The 18281-nt window shown below is 48.7% G+C and overlaps 2 protein-coding genes across 5 annotated transcripts; both read right to left on the reverse strand.

Annotated features, from left to right (window-relative positions):
• Positions 1-1053: 1053 nt before the first annotated feature.
• On the reverse strand, positions 1054-9902 carry ppp1r42 (protein phosphatase 1, regulatory subunit 42). 4 transcript variants are annotated; one of them, XM_056584596.1, is made up of 9 exons: positions 9773-9902; positions 8891-9081; positions 8632-8744; positions 8157-8295; positions 6597-6713; positions 3137-3254; positions 2807-2953; positions 1823-1964; positions 1054-1324 (listed from the first exon to the last, which is right to left on the reverse strand). In XM_056584596.1, exons 2-9 carry the CDS (start codon positions 9020-9022, stop codon positions 1240-1242), a joined length of 993 nt encoding a protein of 330 aa, XP_056440571.1. In that variant the 5' UTR covers positions 9023-9081; positions 9773-9902; the 3' UTR covers positions 1054-1239. The 4 variants fall into 4 exon arrangements, with proteins under 4 accessions (XP_056440571.1, XP_056440570.1, XP_056440568.1 ...); XM_056584595.1 differs by having other exon boundaries at positions 8632-8798; XM_056584593.1 differs by having other exon boundaries at positions 8632-8807.
• A 2290-nt stretch (positions 9903-12192) lies between these two features.
• On the reverse strand, positions 12193-17728 carry cops5 (COP9 signalosome subunit 5). The gene is made up of 8 exons (XM_056584597.1): positions 17427-17728; positions 16811-17045; positions 16086-16214; positions 15483-15548; positions 15127-15212; positions 14851-14962; positions 13023-13171; positions 12193-12485 (listed from the first exon to the last, which is right to left on the reverse strand). The coding sequence occupies exons 1-8, from the start codon at positions 17561-17563 to the stop codon at positions 12395-12397; spliced, it is 1005 nt and encodes a 334-aa protein (XP_056440572.1). The 5' UTR covers positions 17564-17728; the 3' UTR covers positions 12193-12394.
• Positions 17729-18281: the final 553 nt, after the last annotated feature.

The raw sequence follows: 18281 nt of genomic DNA on the forward strand, positions 1-18281 counted from the left end.
CACTCCCCTTACTGAGTCCTCCAGTAGTCCGGGACCTTCTCCTCCAGTAGTCCGGGACCTTCTCCTCCAGTAGTCCGGGACGGGTCCTTCTCCTCCAGTAGTCCACACCCCTCACTGATTCTTCCTGTAGTCCACTCCCCTGCAGAGAGCCTCGTCTTATCGCGAGAGCTCTTCTTTTTTCTCCTCGCCTTCTGGTCTGAAGGAGAGCTCAGTCTCTCGGCCAGGACTCCGAGTCCATCACTCCTGTCACATGCCTATCAATCAGCACTAATTGGAGAATTACTGTCCCATTACCAAGACGCGTCTTCCCACCTTACCCATACACCCGACATTATTCTACCAAGGCGTGTTTTGGAAACCCGAATTAAGTCGAGCGCACTCAGTGTAAGCCGATCTGCAGAGCGTTTGACTAATTGCTGGGTGTCTCGTTGAAACAGCTAATAAATACAAAGTCCGACAGTGCAATCAACAGGCGGCCGTGGAGGACATTCTTGGGAGACTCCTGAATTAATCACCGCGATGTCGGCGAATTAATGAAAGGAATTATTCATAAGAGGCGCGCGGCGGACTGGTCTTAATAAACCGTGTTTTCCTAAGGATGCGGTGACCGAGCGGCCCCTCATTACCCGCTCGGCCCGGGAAGGTTAAGTCAGCTCGGGCCTAATGAGCCCCCATCGTTCAGGACCCGCAGCCCACGGGGCCCGTGGACCCCACTCACACACCCACTCACACGTCCACACACACATTCACTCAGTCATCCACTCACTCACGTCCACTCACAAACACGTCAGGGAATACTTGCATCTTTTGGGAGGATTTGGATGTTCTTGGATGTCCTAAGATAAATTCGCCAAATAAATACTAACGAATGCAATAATACCAAATTATTCTGATGACAATTAAGGGGCTTTGTGTCATTAAATGTCATAAACTTGTATTATGTGTTGTCGAATTAACAGAGAATATACACATTTTTAGGGAGCAACGTTGAAAAAAATACATAAAATATAAAAGAAAAAATTTAAACCAAACATATCAATTTTTCGTGTTTTAATACAGCAAACTTTCACAGCAGAATAAAACAAAAATACTTCAAATGTTATAAATTGTCCAAAAAAAATAAATATATACTTTCTGCCAAACAGACGGTGACAGCCACAAATATAATATGTACCAAACATGTAATCCAATCAGCGTGGCAGCATTGTATTCCATCATGAAGCTTTGTGTTGAGATGTTTTATAGAGCGTTAGAATCACCCAGAGCCCCGGGACACAGACCCGGGGATGAGGAGGCCCTTAGAGCAAGAGCAAGACTGTGATCCCTGAGAGAGAGAGGGAGAGAGGGAGGGAGGGAGAGGGAGAGGGAGAGGGAGAGGGAGAGAAAAATAGAATGAGAGAGAGAAACAGAATGAGAGAGAGAGATAAGAAAATATGAATAAGCAGGAAGGATCAGTCATTACTCAGCAGCCACTCAGCTAGCGTTGGCTAGCGTTACCGTCTGACTGTTTCTTAACGTCTGCTCAAGTTCTCAGTGCGAGACCCCCCTCCCCCCCCCCCTTTGGGACTCCTGCTGCCTTGAGATACGACCGTACAATGAATTAACCCTGAAACCTCAAGGACCGTCAAGGTGAGAAGACACACAAACAACATGGAATCAAACCCCGACGCAACTTTTAAAAAGTGACAGAGTTTAATCTGAAGAGTTACGAAAAAAACACAAGATCGACAAAAAGCTACGACTCATCTTTATGAAAACAGCAAACCAGAGGTGATCTCGCTGCAGTGGGACAGTGACTGGGGTGGGGGTGGGGGTGGTGTACCTGGTCGCTGAGCTGTGTGAGGGGTCTGGGGGCCGTGGGAGGCCGTGTGGCCCGGGGCCCTTCAGTGGCTCTCTTCTGGGGAGGCTGTTAGCCAGGCTGCAGCTCAGCACTGCGCCGCGACTCAAAGCCGTGTCCAGGTGAGCTGGGATATAAACAGAAGCAAAGCAGAACACACGCACGCACACACGCACACACACACACACATAGACGCAGACACACACACACACACACACACACACAGACGCAGACACACACACACACACACACACACACAGACGCAGACACACACACACACACACACACATAGACGCAGACACACACACACACACACACACACACACACATAGACGCAGACACACACACAGACAAATACGCACACACACACACACACACACACATACATAGACGCAGACACACAGACAAATACGCACACACACACACACACACACACACACACACACACACACACACACACACACACACACACACACACACACACACACACACACACACACACACACACACACACACACACACACACAAACACACACACAGACTTAGACACACACACACACACACACACATAAACGCAGACACACACACAGACAAATACGCACACACACACACACAGCATACGCACACACAGACACAAACACACACACACACACACACACACACACTAAGTAACGCTATCTCAAACCCAAATGTATTGTAACAGCGGCAGACACATTGGGAGCCGGTATATAGGGAAGACTGATGTGTTTGCAAATGAGTTAGCTAGTAGGAAACTGCTTGTAGATGATGGACCTTTGTTAGCTGGTCTATAGTTTGGCCATTTTTTATATCAAAGAAACCAAGACTAAGAAAGTAAAGTATTCCGAAATTAACATCATAATTGTATCTGAATAAAAATATTATCGACCGCAAAATTCCAAAACACCCTAGTGTCCTGTAACCAAGGCAACAAGAGGAAGGAAACGTCACTCAGGAAGGGGTGGTGGGGGGCCTGGGCAGCCAGAGCGCGCTCGTCCCTCGCTCTCTTCCCGGCCTCCTTCGAGGCCTCCTTCGAGGCCTTCCAGTTGACCAGGAACTGGCGGGAGAGGTCGTTGATCTCCTTCCCGTCCAGAACTTCTGTTCATTTCCAGAGAGCGGGAAAAAAACGAACGAAAAATCAAACAAGATAATGAAAATCTTTCATACCCTTTAACGTTGTGCTAATGCTATGAAGTGTTTAACTGCGGCCCTGTTGGATCGGAGCCTCTGTCCGTGTGAGCCGACAGGGTTTAGGACGGCGGGCGGGTGAGGGTTCAATACCCAGTCTGGGGCACGCCGTGATCAGGCGATCCCGGTACTTTGGTTTCTGGCACACGGGATTCCCGATCAGATCCAGACGCTGGAGCAGAGGCCACTGGCTGAAGACCTCCTCTAGGTCCTGAGAGAGAGAGAGAGAGAGAGAGAGAGAGAGAGAGAGAGAGAGAGAGAGAGAGAGAGAGAGAGAGAGAGAGAGAGAGAGAGAGAGAGAGAGAGAGAGAGAGAGAGAGAGAGAGAGAGAGAGAGAGACAGACAGACAGAGAACGACAGACGGAGAGAGAGCAAAGGAGAGTTATTAGTTATTAATTACTGAGAGTAGTTAAAGTGTTGTCCTGTGAGCGCCCCCCGGCTCTAACCCCTCCCCCCTCAGCGCTACGACGCCGTGACCACGGGGCCCGCGGTGGATAAACAACACATCAGTCAGCCTAAAACGGCGTGGCCGGTGTCCTGTGACTCCTCCCCCTAGGGAGCGTCGGGCCTGTCTGCACGTGTGTGTGTGTGTCTACATGCACACGTGTGTGTCTGCTCGTGTGTGTATACGTGTGTCTGACTGCGTTCATGTGGTTCTTGTGTGTGTGTTCGGCGTGCGAAAGTGTGTCTGCGTACGTGTGCGCGCGTCTGCGTGTGTGTACGTGTGCAGATGTGTGTGCATGTGTCTGTCTGCGTGTGTACATGCGTGTGTGTGTCTGTGTGTATGTCTGCTCGCATGTGTGTGTGTCTGCGTGCGTGCGCATGTCTGCGCGTGTGTGTGTGTGTGTGTGTGTGTGTGTGTGTGTGTGTGTGTGTGTGTGTGTGTGTGTGTGTGTGTGTGTGTGTGTGTGTGTGTGTGTGTGTGTGTGTGTGTGTGTGTGTGTGTGTGTGTGCTCCTCCGACTGCCTGCCCTGCGGTTGTATGTTTATCTAAAGGCACATTAATCCGAGGCTGGAAATATGAATACTCAGCGGACACGCTCTGATTGTTCCTCCACTTCCTGTCTTGGCCAAAGCGCTTCCACTTTTCCAGCCGCTGCCGCCGCCATCGCAATCAGCTCCAATAGGGAGGGGGGAGGGCTGGGGGTGAGGGGGGGGGGGGGGGGATGCAAGGGGACCCCTGAGGCTGTCGCGCGCTTTCAGGCTTTGATAAATGATCGTGTCAGGCCTGTCACTCAGACGGACCCCCCCCCCCCCCCCCACCACTACCACCACTGCCGCGCAGCGCCAGGGCCAAATTGCCCCCCATGTGGGCCCTCCCTCCACACACACACACACACACACACACACACACACACACACACACACACACACACACACACACACACACACACACACACACACACACACACACACACACACACACACACACACACACACGGGCTGTGTAGCAATTGCAAGCTCAACGGGTTCGGATTAATGATGGGCCGGGTTATGAACCTGCTTCCGACCAAGGGGTCTACAATCCCCTCTCGTTTTCTCTATCTCCTGCTCTCTCTCTCTCTCTCTCTCCCCTCTCCCTCTCTCTTCCTCCCTCTCTCTCTCTATCTATCTCCTGCTCTCTCTCCCTCTCTCTCCCCTCTCCCCCTCTCTTTCTCTCTTCCTCTCCCCCGCCCTCCTCACCCCCCCCCCCCCCCCCCCCCCCCATCCAGAAGATGCTGGGGCCCATTTGTCACCCGGGCTGACTGCCTGTCATAATCTATTTTAAAGATCCATAGTTCTTCCTGAGGACGGCGGATTGATCCTCTGGGCGGGGGCTGTCTCGCTGAGGGCTCGATAAGAGACCGTCCGGGCCGAATGCATTATAGATCTGCTGCAGAGAAAATAATAAAAACGAGAGGACACAGCGTTTGCCACGCGCACGTCAATCACCTGGACGACGACGACGTCGGGCCCTAGACCGGCCGGGGGCGCGACCGTATCGAGGAAGTGTCCGAGGAAGATTCAGCAAAAAAAACAACAACGCTTTCTGCGATTTTGTCCGTAGCCGGTGGAGACAAAGCGCTGGCGAGCTGCCCCAGCCTCACACGTTCGCTTGGCGAGCAAAACAAACAAACGTCAAGATAAACAAACACAAAAGACGTCAACAGGAAGCAGAGCGCTGGCACACGTCGTCTCTCAAGGCAAACACTGTAAATCACGAGCGGCCCGCACGTCAGGGCCCTGTCCGCGGGATCTGCATACTTACAGTCTCAAAGGGCTTCACGGCCCCGCATTACACTACACCCCCTGAACCCTCAGGCTGAAGGGCCCAGGGAAGGACGGCCGCCGACCCCGAGGGGAGAACCCCTGAGAAGGAGCCCAGAGAGGAGGCCACCTTCAGGGGACGCAGACGGAGGTGGAGTCAGAGGAGCCACGTCTGAAGAGCCCGCGAGAGACGCTCGGGCCCCGCCATGTCGCTGGGACTTGTGAAACCCAAGAGTGGTAGAAAGACCCGGGCAGCCAGTTGTTGTGTTTTAAACGGTGAAGAAGGGCCAAGATGGCGGCCTGGGCTGTGCGTCACACACCTCTCATACCGAGGGGAGGTGGGGGGGTGAGCAGGGAAACACACCCCGCGCCTGACGGAGAAACCGGTGCTTGTTTAAAGATGTCAGCGTGGGCTCCCAGGGGACCGCCGCGCTGATTTGTTGAATAATTCTGACCCTGCGCCTCACAGGGGGGGGGGGGCGGGGGGGACGACGACGACGACTGGGAACCCAGCGCTGGATCTGCAGAGTTTACTGGTTCAGTGCCTCGTTCCTGCTGCCGTTCCACACAGCGCGCCCAGACGGATGTGAGACGGTGATCGCCTCGTGATTAACGAGGGTGTTGATATTAACGAGCTTGTGAATTACGAGCCCCAAGCGCAGGGAAGACCCGTCGCCTTGCAGCGAGTGTCAACGCCGTTGTGTTTGTTCAACATTTGATGTATTGCGTGGTACTTGTGCGATGCCACTTATTGTAAGTCGCTTTGGATGAAAGCTAAATGCAAACGATGCTCTGCCTGGATGGACGGACACAGTCGTATAAAACCTGATTCTCTTCCTGCTCTAGGAAGAAGCTCCAGGACCCGTTTGGGTCATTAGGAGTCGATTCTGCCCTGTGAGCGGAGTGACGGTTTATTCTATATTCTAGCTTAGCGGCGCGCTGTAGCAGAATATATCCCTTTCCGTCAGAGCGGTCAAACTCATACATATTGATGTTCAATATTCCATGTTGGCTTTGGAGATAAAACCCTGTGATTATACTGAGTATATGTCGAGTGGGAATGTCAGAAAAAGTCTGAAATATTGTTTCTTAGAAAGTCATCTCCAGTGAATAAAGGTATGTTACGATGATGATTATGATTATGACACACGTCAGTATTATTTTTATGCCTGTTCCCTTTTTTTCTTTTTTTTTTACTAACAGCACACCATCTATTTTTTCCTTATCGTTCGGTAACGGAAAACAACCAAGTTCCCCCAGACATCCCCAGATCAGAGTAGGGTGGCCTCGGTGAGTCCTGGCCCGACCTGTACATGCTGCAGCAGGTTGTCCGTGGCGGAGAGGTGGGTGAGCCCCCTCAGAACGCCCAGGTCCCAGACCTCGTCCACGGCGTTCTGGCTGATGTTCAGGACACAGAGCGAATCCTGGGGTGGGGACACGTCAAACTCCACGTTACACAGCGCCATGCATTTATATCTATATCTATATCTATGTATTAGGCAAGGAAAGGGAAGTCTGGGGCCCCCTGCTTGAGCTGCTCCCCCCGCGACCTGACCCCGGATAAGCGGATGAAGATGAGATGATGATGAGACGAGATATATTAGGCAAGTGCAAAGGGCCCGACTAATAAGAGGGTTTATCTTGGACAAACAATAAAGTCAAATCGCTCTGTAATCACTGTTGGCAGCTATTTGATTGCGGAAAAATGCTTGCACATACACCGTATTGAAGTAATATTGTCAACTATGAAAACTGACACTGATTAATTACAAAAATGAAGAGATTTTCACAAAGTGAGACAATATGAGTTAATCATTCCATTATTTCCTATTTTCTAGCTGCTTGATCATCATGACACAATGATTTCAAAACATTCCAGTCTAAAAAAAATATTACTCAGAATCATTGCAAGATACAATCAATTTTAACATTACAATGCACGTGTATATTTAAACGATTGTGATTTATTAAATGCATTTTATTTTTTAATTAAATAAAGCATAAACACACCAATTGTGACGCCTAGTTGCTAGTATGTACAGCTCAGAAGACGTCCTGCGCTGAGAGAAAGTGCTGCAGGACAGTGGTCTGAAGGGCTCTGAAGTGAGGCAGCGCTACGAGGCAGGGCTGGGTGGCTCCTTCCCAAACCTGAATCTCGATACGGCTGATGATGCATAAGCATTTTCTTGGGGGGGGGGGGGGGGTGTTCAAACTCCCATAATGGTGCATTTATAAAAAGCTGGAACTCTTTACATTTGCCCAGCAATTTCTTTAATTATCCAAATAAACAAGAAGCCCAAGCCGCTTGGTTTGTTGACCCACGCGGGCGCCGGAGCGAGGCACACGGACCTCCCCGATTGGTCGGAGCGGTGAGGGGGGGGGGGGGGCACAGTGCGCTCTTTGACATCACCGGCCCCGAACAAAACGCCGCTTTCTGCGCGGTCGCTCAGGCCTGAGGAACACTGCATTCTTTTTTTTTGCGTGCGGTGGATGTGACACACACATGCGCGCACTCGCGAGCGTACGCACACACTTGCCCCCCCCCCCCCCCCCCCCCCCTCCCGGGAGCAGGATCAACCCCCCCCAGCGTCCTCAGACTGCTGAGGGCCACCTCCAGCCAGACCCAACCCCTCCCTGAGTGTTTAGGGATCTGTTAAAGGACGAGGGGCGCGGGCCCCCCCCCCCCCCCCCCAGGGGGTCTGACGGGGGCGTCTCCAGCGCCGGCGGGGTGGACGACGTGTGACTCGTTGGTGGGCGGGAGGTCGGCCATCTTGTGTTGGCCGACCTCCCGCACCAGCCTCCTAACAGCTGCCGTGGTGGATGTAGCTGGGGGGGTGTGTGGAGGGGTGTGTGGGGGGGGGTCTTACTGCCAGGCAGAGCAGGGTCCGGGGGTCCAGCAGCAGCTTCTCTCCGGGGGCCAGCCTCTGGTTCTCCACATGGAGCTCTTTCAGCTTCGTTAGACGCTCCAGACCCTCCACCACCGCGATGCAGTTACCCCCCAGATACCTGACACACACACACACACACACACACACACACACACACACATATATAGGTTATAAACCCACAAGTGACACACACACACACACACAGGTTAAACCCCCCCCACACACACACACACACGTTACACAAACACATATATAGGTTACGCACACACTCACACACACACAAGTTACACACACACACACACACAGATTACACATACACAAGCTTCACGCACACACACACACACACACACACACACACACACACACACACACACACACACACACACACACACACACACACACACACACACACACACACACACACACACACACACACACACACACAGCGCCTCACAGCTTGGCGAGGCACTGCAGTTGGCAGAGGTCCTCCATGCGGCCGATGCAGTTGTTCTGCAGGTAGAGGTGGGTGAGCCGGCAGGCGAAGCCCAGGTTGCTGATGCGCGAGATCTGGTTGTCGTACAGGTACAGCACCGTCAGGTTCCTGCACACGGACAGATCCTCCTGGGACGGCTCCAACAACAGACCCCGCCTTTTAGCACAAACATCAACAAAAGAGAGCAACGGTGAACCAAGAACGGGTGGGGGCTCCTTACGATGTCCACGATGCTCCTGTTGGAGAAGTTGAGGTGCGTGAGTCGGCGGAGGTAGTCCGGGAGGGAGCGGTCTCCCTTCTTGCGGATGTGGCTGCTGGACTTAGCGATCAGGTCCACGGTGAGTCGCACCATGGCGCCTGGCAGGGGGCTCTCTGTTCTCCGCGAACCCCCCCGGGGTGACGACTGGGGGGCTGAGGGAGGGGTCGGCACAGATAAGAGCCAAGACACACACCGGCTACACCAGGAGGGAAAGTAACACATCAAGGGATCCGTCGTACAATACCGGTTCAGAGGAAACAGCGATAGACGTTGGGCTCGTGCAATCACACCACAGTATTTAAAAGGTTAGTTCCTTCTGACACATTAAGATTGATTAATCCTCGTCCATTTAGCGCAACGGGATAATTGATGAGGGCTGTTGTGGCTCTTCAGGGGTGAGAGGTTGTACGGCCCTTTAATTTGTGGTGGTCTGTCCCCCTTAGAGCCCTAAGTAGCAGCGAGTGGGCCCCCCTGGGACGTGTTCATTAGCTTGACCTGGCATTGAGACCTCCGGACGGGGCATTGAGACCTCAGGACGCACCGTGTTGACAGCAGGTCTTTTCTACACTTGATCTGGGGTCATTAGCTCGGGTTAGGAACTGAGATCGACACAGCTGGTGGACGACGCACTGGATGGACTACTCGCCCACCTCAGTTCAGCTCTTCAACAGACTGGTTAAATTAAAATTGAATTTAAAAAACGTCAAATATACGATGGGTCTGATTCTGAGAGCCTCGTCCGCAACTCATTTAAACGAAAGCTAGCAAACCGGAAAGTGTTCCTCACATATCTCACGCATCTCACACAACGTTAAGTTTTCAACACAAGACGAACACTTTTACCTTAAATGGACGCCATGTCGCAGTTCGGGTTTAAAATATACATAAAGAAGGGTTCGTTTCAAAACCAACCGAGACGACACGCAGCACCACGACTCTGCTGATCTGTTTATGGTGCTTCAATGGTCTCTATGGAAACCGCGGCGACCCAACGCACTTGGTCAGATGACACGGAACTGGTTTAAATTGACTATTTAATTTATTATAATTAATTTATTATATTTAATTGACATGTTGGAATATTAACACTTAATGGTAAAAAATATATAGTTTTCTTTAAATTGCGAAAGAATATATCTCCGTTTACCAGAAACAAAGGAGTTGCTGACGCGTTAAGTCCAGAGGACTACACAGACAGTAGCAACAGGGCTCTAATTCTAATATATATAATTCTCCCAATATTAAATGATGCTCAAAATGTCCCCAGGCAAAAAATAAAAACATATCCATAATCACACAAACGAATAATACAATTATTACAACAACCAGTTCTAGTATAACGGAATACACATCCAACACTGAACTGTCTCTCTCTATGTCGTTACTTTAAAATAAATTAAATGTAGGCCTACACGGAAAGGCAAAATAAAATATTAAACGATATCATATAATATCTATATGATAATATAATATATGTTACGTAGGATACGTATGGTTTTGATCGTTTTTGTAAAGTGTTATATAGGGCCTACATTACACTTTCAGGAATAATTTCCGAGCATGCATTCATGCCTTATCTATAGGGAACAGCAGTCACTGTGAGCATATTCCACTAGCTTTGCGTAAAGTAATGATCCTGTGGCCATCAGTTGTTGATGAGACAATCATAATTATAACATCGTGGCAATATTAAAATATTTAAGAATTTAATCGTTTTCAAATTAGAATATTTTCTTGGAAAGGGGGCCTCCAGACCCCCCGGTAGATTTCGTCCAACCCAGTGTTGACTCCATGGCTGCGGCCTTGACACACGGTAAAGAAACATGAGCCCAAACAAACATGAATATTCACAACACATAGATAGAGAGATGGATGGATGGGGCCCTTGCATTGTTATGGCAAGTTGAGACGGGCTTCCTGTCACTCAGGCGGAGCTGTTCAGAGATTTAGATCTTCTAAACGGCTCTGACCTGCACTGTCTGAAGGGTTGAAGCATTGAAGATTCATCCAGAGAGAACCAAGTTAACACAAGTTCGCATGATTAGGCCTTCTTCATCTAAATACTCTTCTTTATATTAATAGATAGGCCTAAGTAAGCATGAACAAAACCAATGGCTGTACTTAATATTAGTAGAGGCAAAAAATATAGTAGCCTATGTAGCCTATATAAATAGCCTAAATACAGCTTTTAATTAAAAAGTTGTGTTCCATATAGATTTGCATCTGCAGGACATGCGTTCATTCCAAGTAGAGTTCATCAGATTTTAAAATAACCACTGAAATCTGAGCATGGCAATCACATACTCTTCATACTTATTCTGACGCTGAATGGAATACATTTACATATCTGGTAAAAAATAACAGCTGCTGTCAGTACAGAACGTCAGCTCAAAGAATGCTAAATACAATTAGAATAATCTCATCCATTATACTTTTCTAAACTGTGAGGTTCGTTCAACACCCTGTGTGTGCTTTTTATCCGCGGCTTGAATAATGGTAAAAGAAAAACCATTACAGGAACGTGTGCCACAGAACATGATCATGACGCAAAGCAGACACCGACTTCTCCCTGTGGACCACTCTGCTCGGAAATAAATGACATAAAAAATAAACACATAAAGCCATTACAATACCAGCAGAAAAAAAACATAATCCAACGACGCACCGCCGTGCCAGGGGCAGCCATGCGTTTAAAAGAAGACAGACTCGGCGTGTGACGGCTGGGACGGTGACCAGACGCTCCGCCTGAATGGACCTCACTGTGCTCGGACCCCCGCTCCTGGGCTCCGTCACCCCGCCACGCCGCTGGGTGGGTCCGCGGGGCGGCCTGCATGCTGCCGCTGAGGACCCGGGCGGTGCCGCCGGGGACAGCCACCGGAGAGGGGACCCGGCCAACACGACGCAGCGGCGGACGGCGTGTTTATGTTTGAGGCGACGCAGAGTATCGCGTCGTTTGTTGTTCCATTATGTAATGCAATGACGACGGGTTTGGATGACAGGGCTGGAGTCCTATACGGGCGAAATGCACGACGCAAAGGATCCTACTGAGAGGTTTAGGGTAGGAAAGACATGAGGATATTGTGTTTTGTATAGGACTCAAATGTGGATCCCAGCCTGAAGGAATGATGGGCCAAGGCACCATAGTATACAATTTATTCTATAAAATAAAACTAAAAAGGAGAAGACATTTAGTTAAGGATATATTTGTAAATGTCGATATCTGACTCGGAATAGTACAGCATGTCCCATACCCCCAATTGATGCATTTGATGATAAAGAAATCCCAAAGCACTTTTGTTATTCATTTTATTAATGCGCACGACCTTCATGCATTCTCGGCTCACACAACAATCTCAGCTAAAAGGATAAGAGAGGACAAAAGGAACTAGCTCAGTGACTCAACACACACACAGGCGGTCTGTGCGACGGTGGGGACTTGGCCTCCCGAGGAGGCTCAGAAGGAGCTCAGGTAGCAGACGTGTTGACCTGGTTGAAGAGCTTGTCCTTGATCACCTGGGACATCAGTCCGTGGATCGCCTCGATGGTCGTCTTGCAGCTGGAACCCAGGAGAAAGTGCCATTTTAACAACGGATTTAACAGACATTGTAGAGATCAACGTTGCAGTGAAAGTACTTCCATGTTGAAAAGAGAAAGAATAATAATGAACTGGTCCAACAACATCCAGTTGAGATGCTATTCCATTTTTTAGTTCTGGTAAAATTTATAAATATTTTTGTAATTATTTCATTAGAAAAATGGTAAAACCGGGAACACTAAATTCTTCATGATGGCAACATTAACAAAATACCCCAATATTATACTGTAATGTGCTCAATATAAAATGTGGAAAGCTTTCAAATGAGACAATAGAAGGCATCAACACTTTTCAAAATGTGCCAACCTTTAAAATAATATCAGTGCTAGTGTGTTCATAAACAGTTTACAATTATAGCCTTTTCCTGGCTTATTAATAAACATTTATCCAAAGCTGCATCGACAGCGTGACATCCATCCCTAGCGTGGGAGGTGTCCGTGACTGGAGCCCGGGTGCCCGGGCCCCCAGTCCCCTGGCCCCCAGCGCGCCGTCGGGTACCTGTCTCGTGTGGCCTTGGCCAGCTTGTCCTCTGACTTGCGGTCGTGGGTGTCCAGGCCCAGCATGAAGCTGCCTCGGCCCAGCTGGGCCTCCGACTGCTCCAGCTTCTCAGACAGGTCGAACACCTGGCCCGTGGTGTATTCAGAGTTCTGGGGGTTGGAACGCACACACACAGAACACACACACGAATTAGAAAGACACATCAGAACAAAGCACAGCAAGCCATCCTTAGGGTAGAAGTCACACACTGATGAAAACACATTCCCACGCAGACACACACACACACACACACACACACACACACACACACACACACACACACACACACACACACACACACACACACACACACACACACACACACACACACACACACACACACACACACACACACACACACGGCTGTGATTTTTCTTCATCTATTTGTTTTGTCCGCCTTCAGGTTGACATGACTGCTACAGTTGGCAACAATTATAAGTCATTATGGGTTTGAAACGCCCATGTCACGGTGAAAAGAAAAGCAGAAGAAATAAGAGTTTGCTCATGGTGAGGCAACACGGCGGGCAATTAGGACACAAAGCCCGCCATCTGACTCGCGGTGACAGTGTAGTGACTGACAAAGCTCCCGGCCAATAGGGCGGGCTAACGTCTAGTCCATTCGTCTTCAGCCAGAACGCCGGGCGTCCAGTGTTTGGATAGGGCCCGCGCCGGAGGACACTGTTTGCTTAGGAGCTGGGGACAGAGCTGCCGAATGCACAATGGGGATTCACATGGACGGCCTTTCAGGCATTTAGAAAGTATTGGTTTGTTGGGCGGTGGGCGGGAGGCCGAGGGAGATGAGCCGTGGAGGACTGAGCATCTGTTTCGCTCGGGGTGGGGTCTCGCTTTCTCGTGTCAAAACCATTAAGAAGGAGCGCAATGTGACACACATTGGACCTGTCTATGGTACAACAACAGACCTGTCTACGGTACAACAACAGACCTGTCTACGGTACGACAACAGACCTGTCTACGGTACACCAACAGACCTGTCTGCAGTACACCAACAGACCTGTCTACGGTACACCCACAGACCTGTCTGCAGTACACCAACAGACCTGTCTACGGTACGACAACAGACCCGTCTACGGTACGACAACAGACCCGTCTACGGTACGACAACAGACCCGTCTACGGTACGACAACAGACCCGTCTACGGTACGACAACAGACCTGTCTACGGTACGACAACAGACCTGTCTACGGTACAACAACAGACCTGTCTACGGTACGACAACAGACCTGTCTACGGTACGACAACAGACCTGTCTACGGTACGACAACAGACCTGTCTACGGTACAACAACAGACCTGTCTGCGGTACAACAACAGACCTGTCTACGGTACAACAACAGACCTGTCTGCGGTACAACAACAGTCCTGTCTACGGTACAACAACAGACCTGTCTGCGGTACAACAACAGACCTGTCTGCGGTACAACAACAGACCTGTCTACGGTACACCAACAGACCTGTCTACGGTACAACAACAGACCTGTCTACGGTACAACAACAGACCTGTCTACGGTACGACAACAGACCTGTCTACGGTACAACAACAGACCTGTCTACGGTACAACAACAGACCTGTCTACGGTACACCAACAGACCTGTCTACGGTACAACAACAGACCTGTCTACGGTACACCAACAGACCTGTCTACGGTACGACAACAGACCTGTCTACGGTACACCAACAGACCTGTCTACGGTACAACAACAGCCACAGCAGTCTATATTTGGAAGTACAGCATGATAAAAAAAAAGAAATATTCGTAACTTGACGTACCGTGAGAAGACTGGAAGAGCTTAAGGTATTGACCCAGTATTTGTTCCATAAGAGCTCTAGAAGCTTTCTGTCCAGGGAGGACTTGAAATACGCCACTTCTAGGGCATAATACCTGAGGAAGGAAATAAACAGAAAATTAAAGTAATAAAAGAGAGGCATCACAAATACGAAATCGCACTGAAATCAACGAGAAAGACACAGTATCAATCAATTATACATAAAAAAATTAATATCAATAATGACCTTGAATATTACACAAGGCTGTCGGACACTTACTGTTTACAGTGAACACCAAAGTCTTCTATCTTGTTTAAGGGAATTGTTTGGTATTCTGACGGTCCTTCATCTGGTGGCTTATAACCCTGGAAATCACAGATTTTAATTATTAGTTACGGTCATTTTTACAATTCATATTTTATCAAACGATAACCTAGGCTATCGCAACACAAAAATATATTGACGATGCATGAAATTTCAGTAGTTGCAATTGTTTAAAATTGTACGATAAAAATCATCAAAGACATATAATGCAATACCGTAAACCCCATTTGAAGGAAAAGGCTCACGGTTAGCAACATTTATTAACAGGAAAACCACCAAGCATTGAAAGGGCCCACGGCCGCTGCCTGTACCTTGGGGTAGGTGCGGAAGGCTCCGAGGTTGACTTTCCCTGCGGATATGGTGCGAGTGGGGTCGATCTGCGCGGACACAGACACACGGGGCAGAGAACAGCCAGTCAGGGGTCAAAGGGTCCTCAGGGGACCAGCTGAACCTTAGAACCCCCCCCCCCCCCCTGCCCCCTCCCCTCTCCACTGGACCTGCCAGTGCGCTTCAAACACACACTTAATCCTGCCGTGCCCGTGGCACTCGGGCCCCGCTAAACCAATGAAATGTAAACAGCATATACAGTTACAGAAGGCCCACATTTGATTGTGTTCCTGCTAGCCTAAAGCCATACATCAACCATTCCTGATGGGAGGGACGCGGACCTGATTGCCTGCAGTACCACTAAACCGAAGCACGGCCAGACCGTTAACATTAATGCCGGCGGCAACAAACTCCCACCCTGCCACCGGGAAGATACGTAATCCTTTTTTAAGCCGGTGTGTGGATTATTAATGACGCCACATCAGATACAGTGAGTCGTTTGGCTTGAAAAGGAAAAACACGGGAGTGTCCCTCCCTCCCCTTGCTGTCCCTCCCCTGCCGTCTCCCTCCCCAGCACTGATCCTCACCACGACCGCAACGAAAGGCTCCTGGAACTGCTGATTCAGCATCTGCGTGCTGACGTCGATGCCCGACAGCCAGCAGCCGTAGCCGGGGTGGCTGTGGTACCAGCCGATGGCGTTCTCCAGCCGACCCACCTGGGTCAGGGAGCAGGAGGGGGCTCAAATGTGATGTAATGGCGCACATGCAGAACAGTGATATGGTGAACTTTGATGATACACATTTACAAAGCAAGTAGTGCAAAACATATTAATACGTAATATATATTTTATTTATTTATTTATCAGTCCAATATAGTTTTATATTCATCCTTTTTATTTGTATTTTTAGATTTGTATTTTTTATCCCTGAAGGTTTGCAGACACCTGCAACAAGATACTTTCTGGGCACATTTGTACATAATATGGTGAATAAAGTTTTGAATCTGAATACAATATAATAAAAAGGGGTTTCTGGGTGTGAACCCCAATGTCTGCAGTATGAGCGTGGGCACCCATAAGCAAGACGCCTAACCCCTACTTGATCATAAATGACCTGTGTTTACACTTTAGACTAAATCACTAACAGTGTGTGTGTGTGTGTGTGTGTGTGTGTGTGTGTGTGTGTGTGTTGTCTGTTGCATGTGTGTGAACTTGTCTGTGTGCACACGTGTGTGCATGTGTGTGTGTGTGTGTGTGTGTGTGTGTGTGTGTTGCATGTGTGTGTGTGTTTGTGTGTGTGCGTAACGCCATACCTGCTTGGCGTTTTCAATGTAGGCGGCCATGTATTCATAGGCTGCGGCCTGGGCGTTAACCCGGGTCTCCGTTCCCTCCACGGGCAGGGCGAAGCTGTCCATGATGATCATGGTCTCCCCGTCCACCTTCCCCAGCATCAGGCCCATCACCTCCAGGTTCCCCCCGGACCGGGCGTGCATCACCATCTTCAGCAGCGCCAGAGCAGAGATCTTGCAGTACTTGAAGTAGTGATGACTGTGGAGGGAACAAACGTCATTGACATGGAAGAGTGATGTGCCGTCAGTGATCGTGCAGGGTAGTAGTGACTTTTAGATCTTGTTTTGTTGCTGCTATGTTGCTGTTGAGGAACCAAGCCTTAACATGTTACTCTTGTGCATTTATACAATAAGATGTAATAAAAGTAACTGATTCAGAATCTTATCCCAGCCTTTTATAAGTGATTGTATCAGAAACCCTGGGATTGTCATCGCAAGTTTCAATGATTTTGGACTAGCATACATCTGAGCTACCAAGCTACCAAGACAGCATCTACAACTAAACAACAATAACACATGTATCTGATAGGGTTCTGTCTGATAAACACACTGGATCATGAAGTTAAAGGTCTCTTCTCACTCTTTGGTCCAGGGCTTTGCAGCGAGGATCTCCTGCTGTTGTTTTTTGTCATATTTGTAGATCTCGTCGATACTCTGAACCTCCTGCATGCTGTTGGACATTTCCCATGTTTTCTGAGCCGTGCTGCCTCCTGCCATACTTGTAAACTAAGCGCACTGATGTTAAATGTTGAAATTAGATAACTATTTGCGATAGTTTAGGTCAAAACGCGCACAATATGTGATAGCATAACAACAGAGCTCACTAGCTAGCTACTGACTCAGGGGGCCGTGGAGGTGGAGGATACCATTATACGACGGATGTCAGCGGTGATATTTTTGTTCTGCTGCACTTTTCAAAGGTTATATTAATCATATGTGAATGTTCAAAACCTTGAATGAGAAAATTCTATCCAGGACCAACACAGGACACAAACACCCATTAACTCTAGATTAAAAAATAACCACGTATAAGGTCCCCCGGTAACCCCCCCCCCCATATACTATATGGTGTAGTCTAAAGTGAAGCGGAGCTCAAGCAGCCAATGGGAGAACAGTGACACCTAGTGGAGAGAGTGAGGACAACGGGGTCGTCTTTAGCATTTTTGTATCCGTTCCGTTCTAAAACTATAATAAACCAAACTATATAATATTTTTAATGCAAACATCAACATCCCTCACATCTAAATATGTTACGCCATTATGAACTAACATGTGTGTTAGTTCATACTGGTTACAATGTCTGTTAGAAGACGATATATACCCTTAAATATTGTAAACAATACAAAAAAACACATCATATATCGTGTATTGTAAAAGGGGTTACATTTATCTATTATAAAAGTGTTGTTATTTCTATATAATTAAGTTTTGTGAA

This window comes from Gadus chalcogrammus, chromosome 23 (genome assembly GCF_026213295.1).
Source record: "Gadus chalcogrammus isolate NIFS_2021 chromosome 23, NIFS_Gcha_1.0, whole genome shotgun sequence".
In the NCBI taxonomy this organism is placed as follows: Eukaryota; Metazoa; Chordata; class Actinopteri; order Gadiformes; family Gadidae; genus Gadus; species Gadus chalcogrammus.

Coding starts and splice junctions, on each gene's coding strand:
- ppp1r42 (XM_056584593.1), bottom strand. CDS start 9,022: ATGGTGCGACTCACCGTGGACCTGATCGCTAAGTCCAGCAGCCACATC. Junction 3,255..6,596: donor ACCTGCTGCAGCATGTACAG/GTCGGGCCAGGA, acceptor TCTCTCTCTCAG/GACCTAGAGGAGGTCTTCAG. Junction 1,325..1,822: donor TCACACAGCTCAGCGACCAG/GTACACCACCCC, acceptor TCTCTCTCTCAG/GGATCACAGTCTTGCTCTTG.
- cops5 (XM_056584597.1), bottom strand. CDS start 17,563: ATGGCAGGAGGCAGCACGGCTCAGAAAACATGGGAAATGTCCAACAGC. Junction 15,549..16,085: donor AGCCTTTCGTTGCGGTCGTG/GTGAGGATCAGT, acceptor GTGTCCGCGCAG/ATCGACCCCACTCGCACCAT. Junction 15,213..15,482: donor CCTTCCGCACCTACCCCAAG/GTACAGGCAGCG, acceptor TGTGATTTCCAG/GGTTATAAGCCACCAGATGA.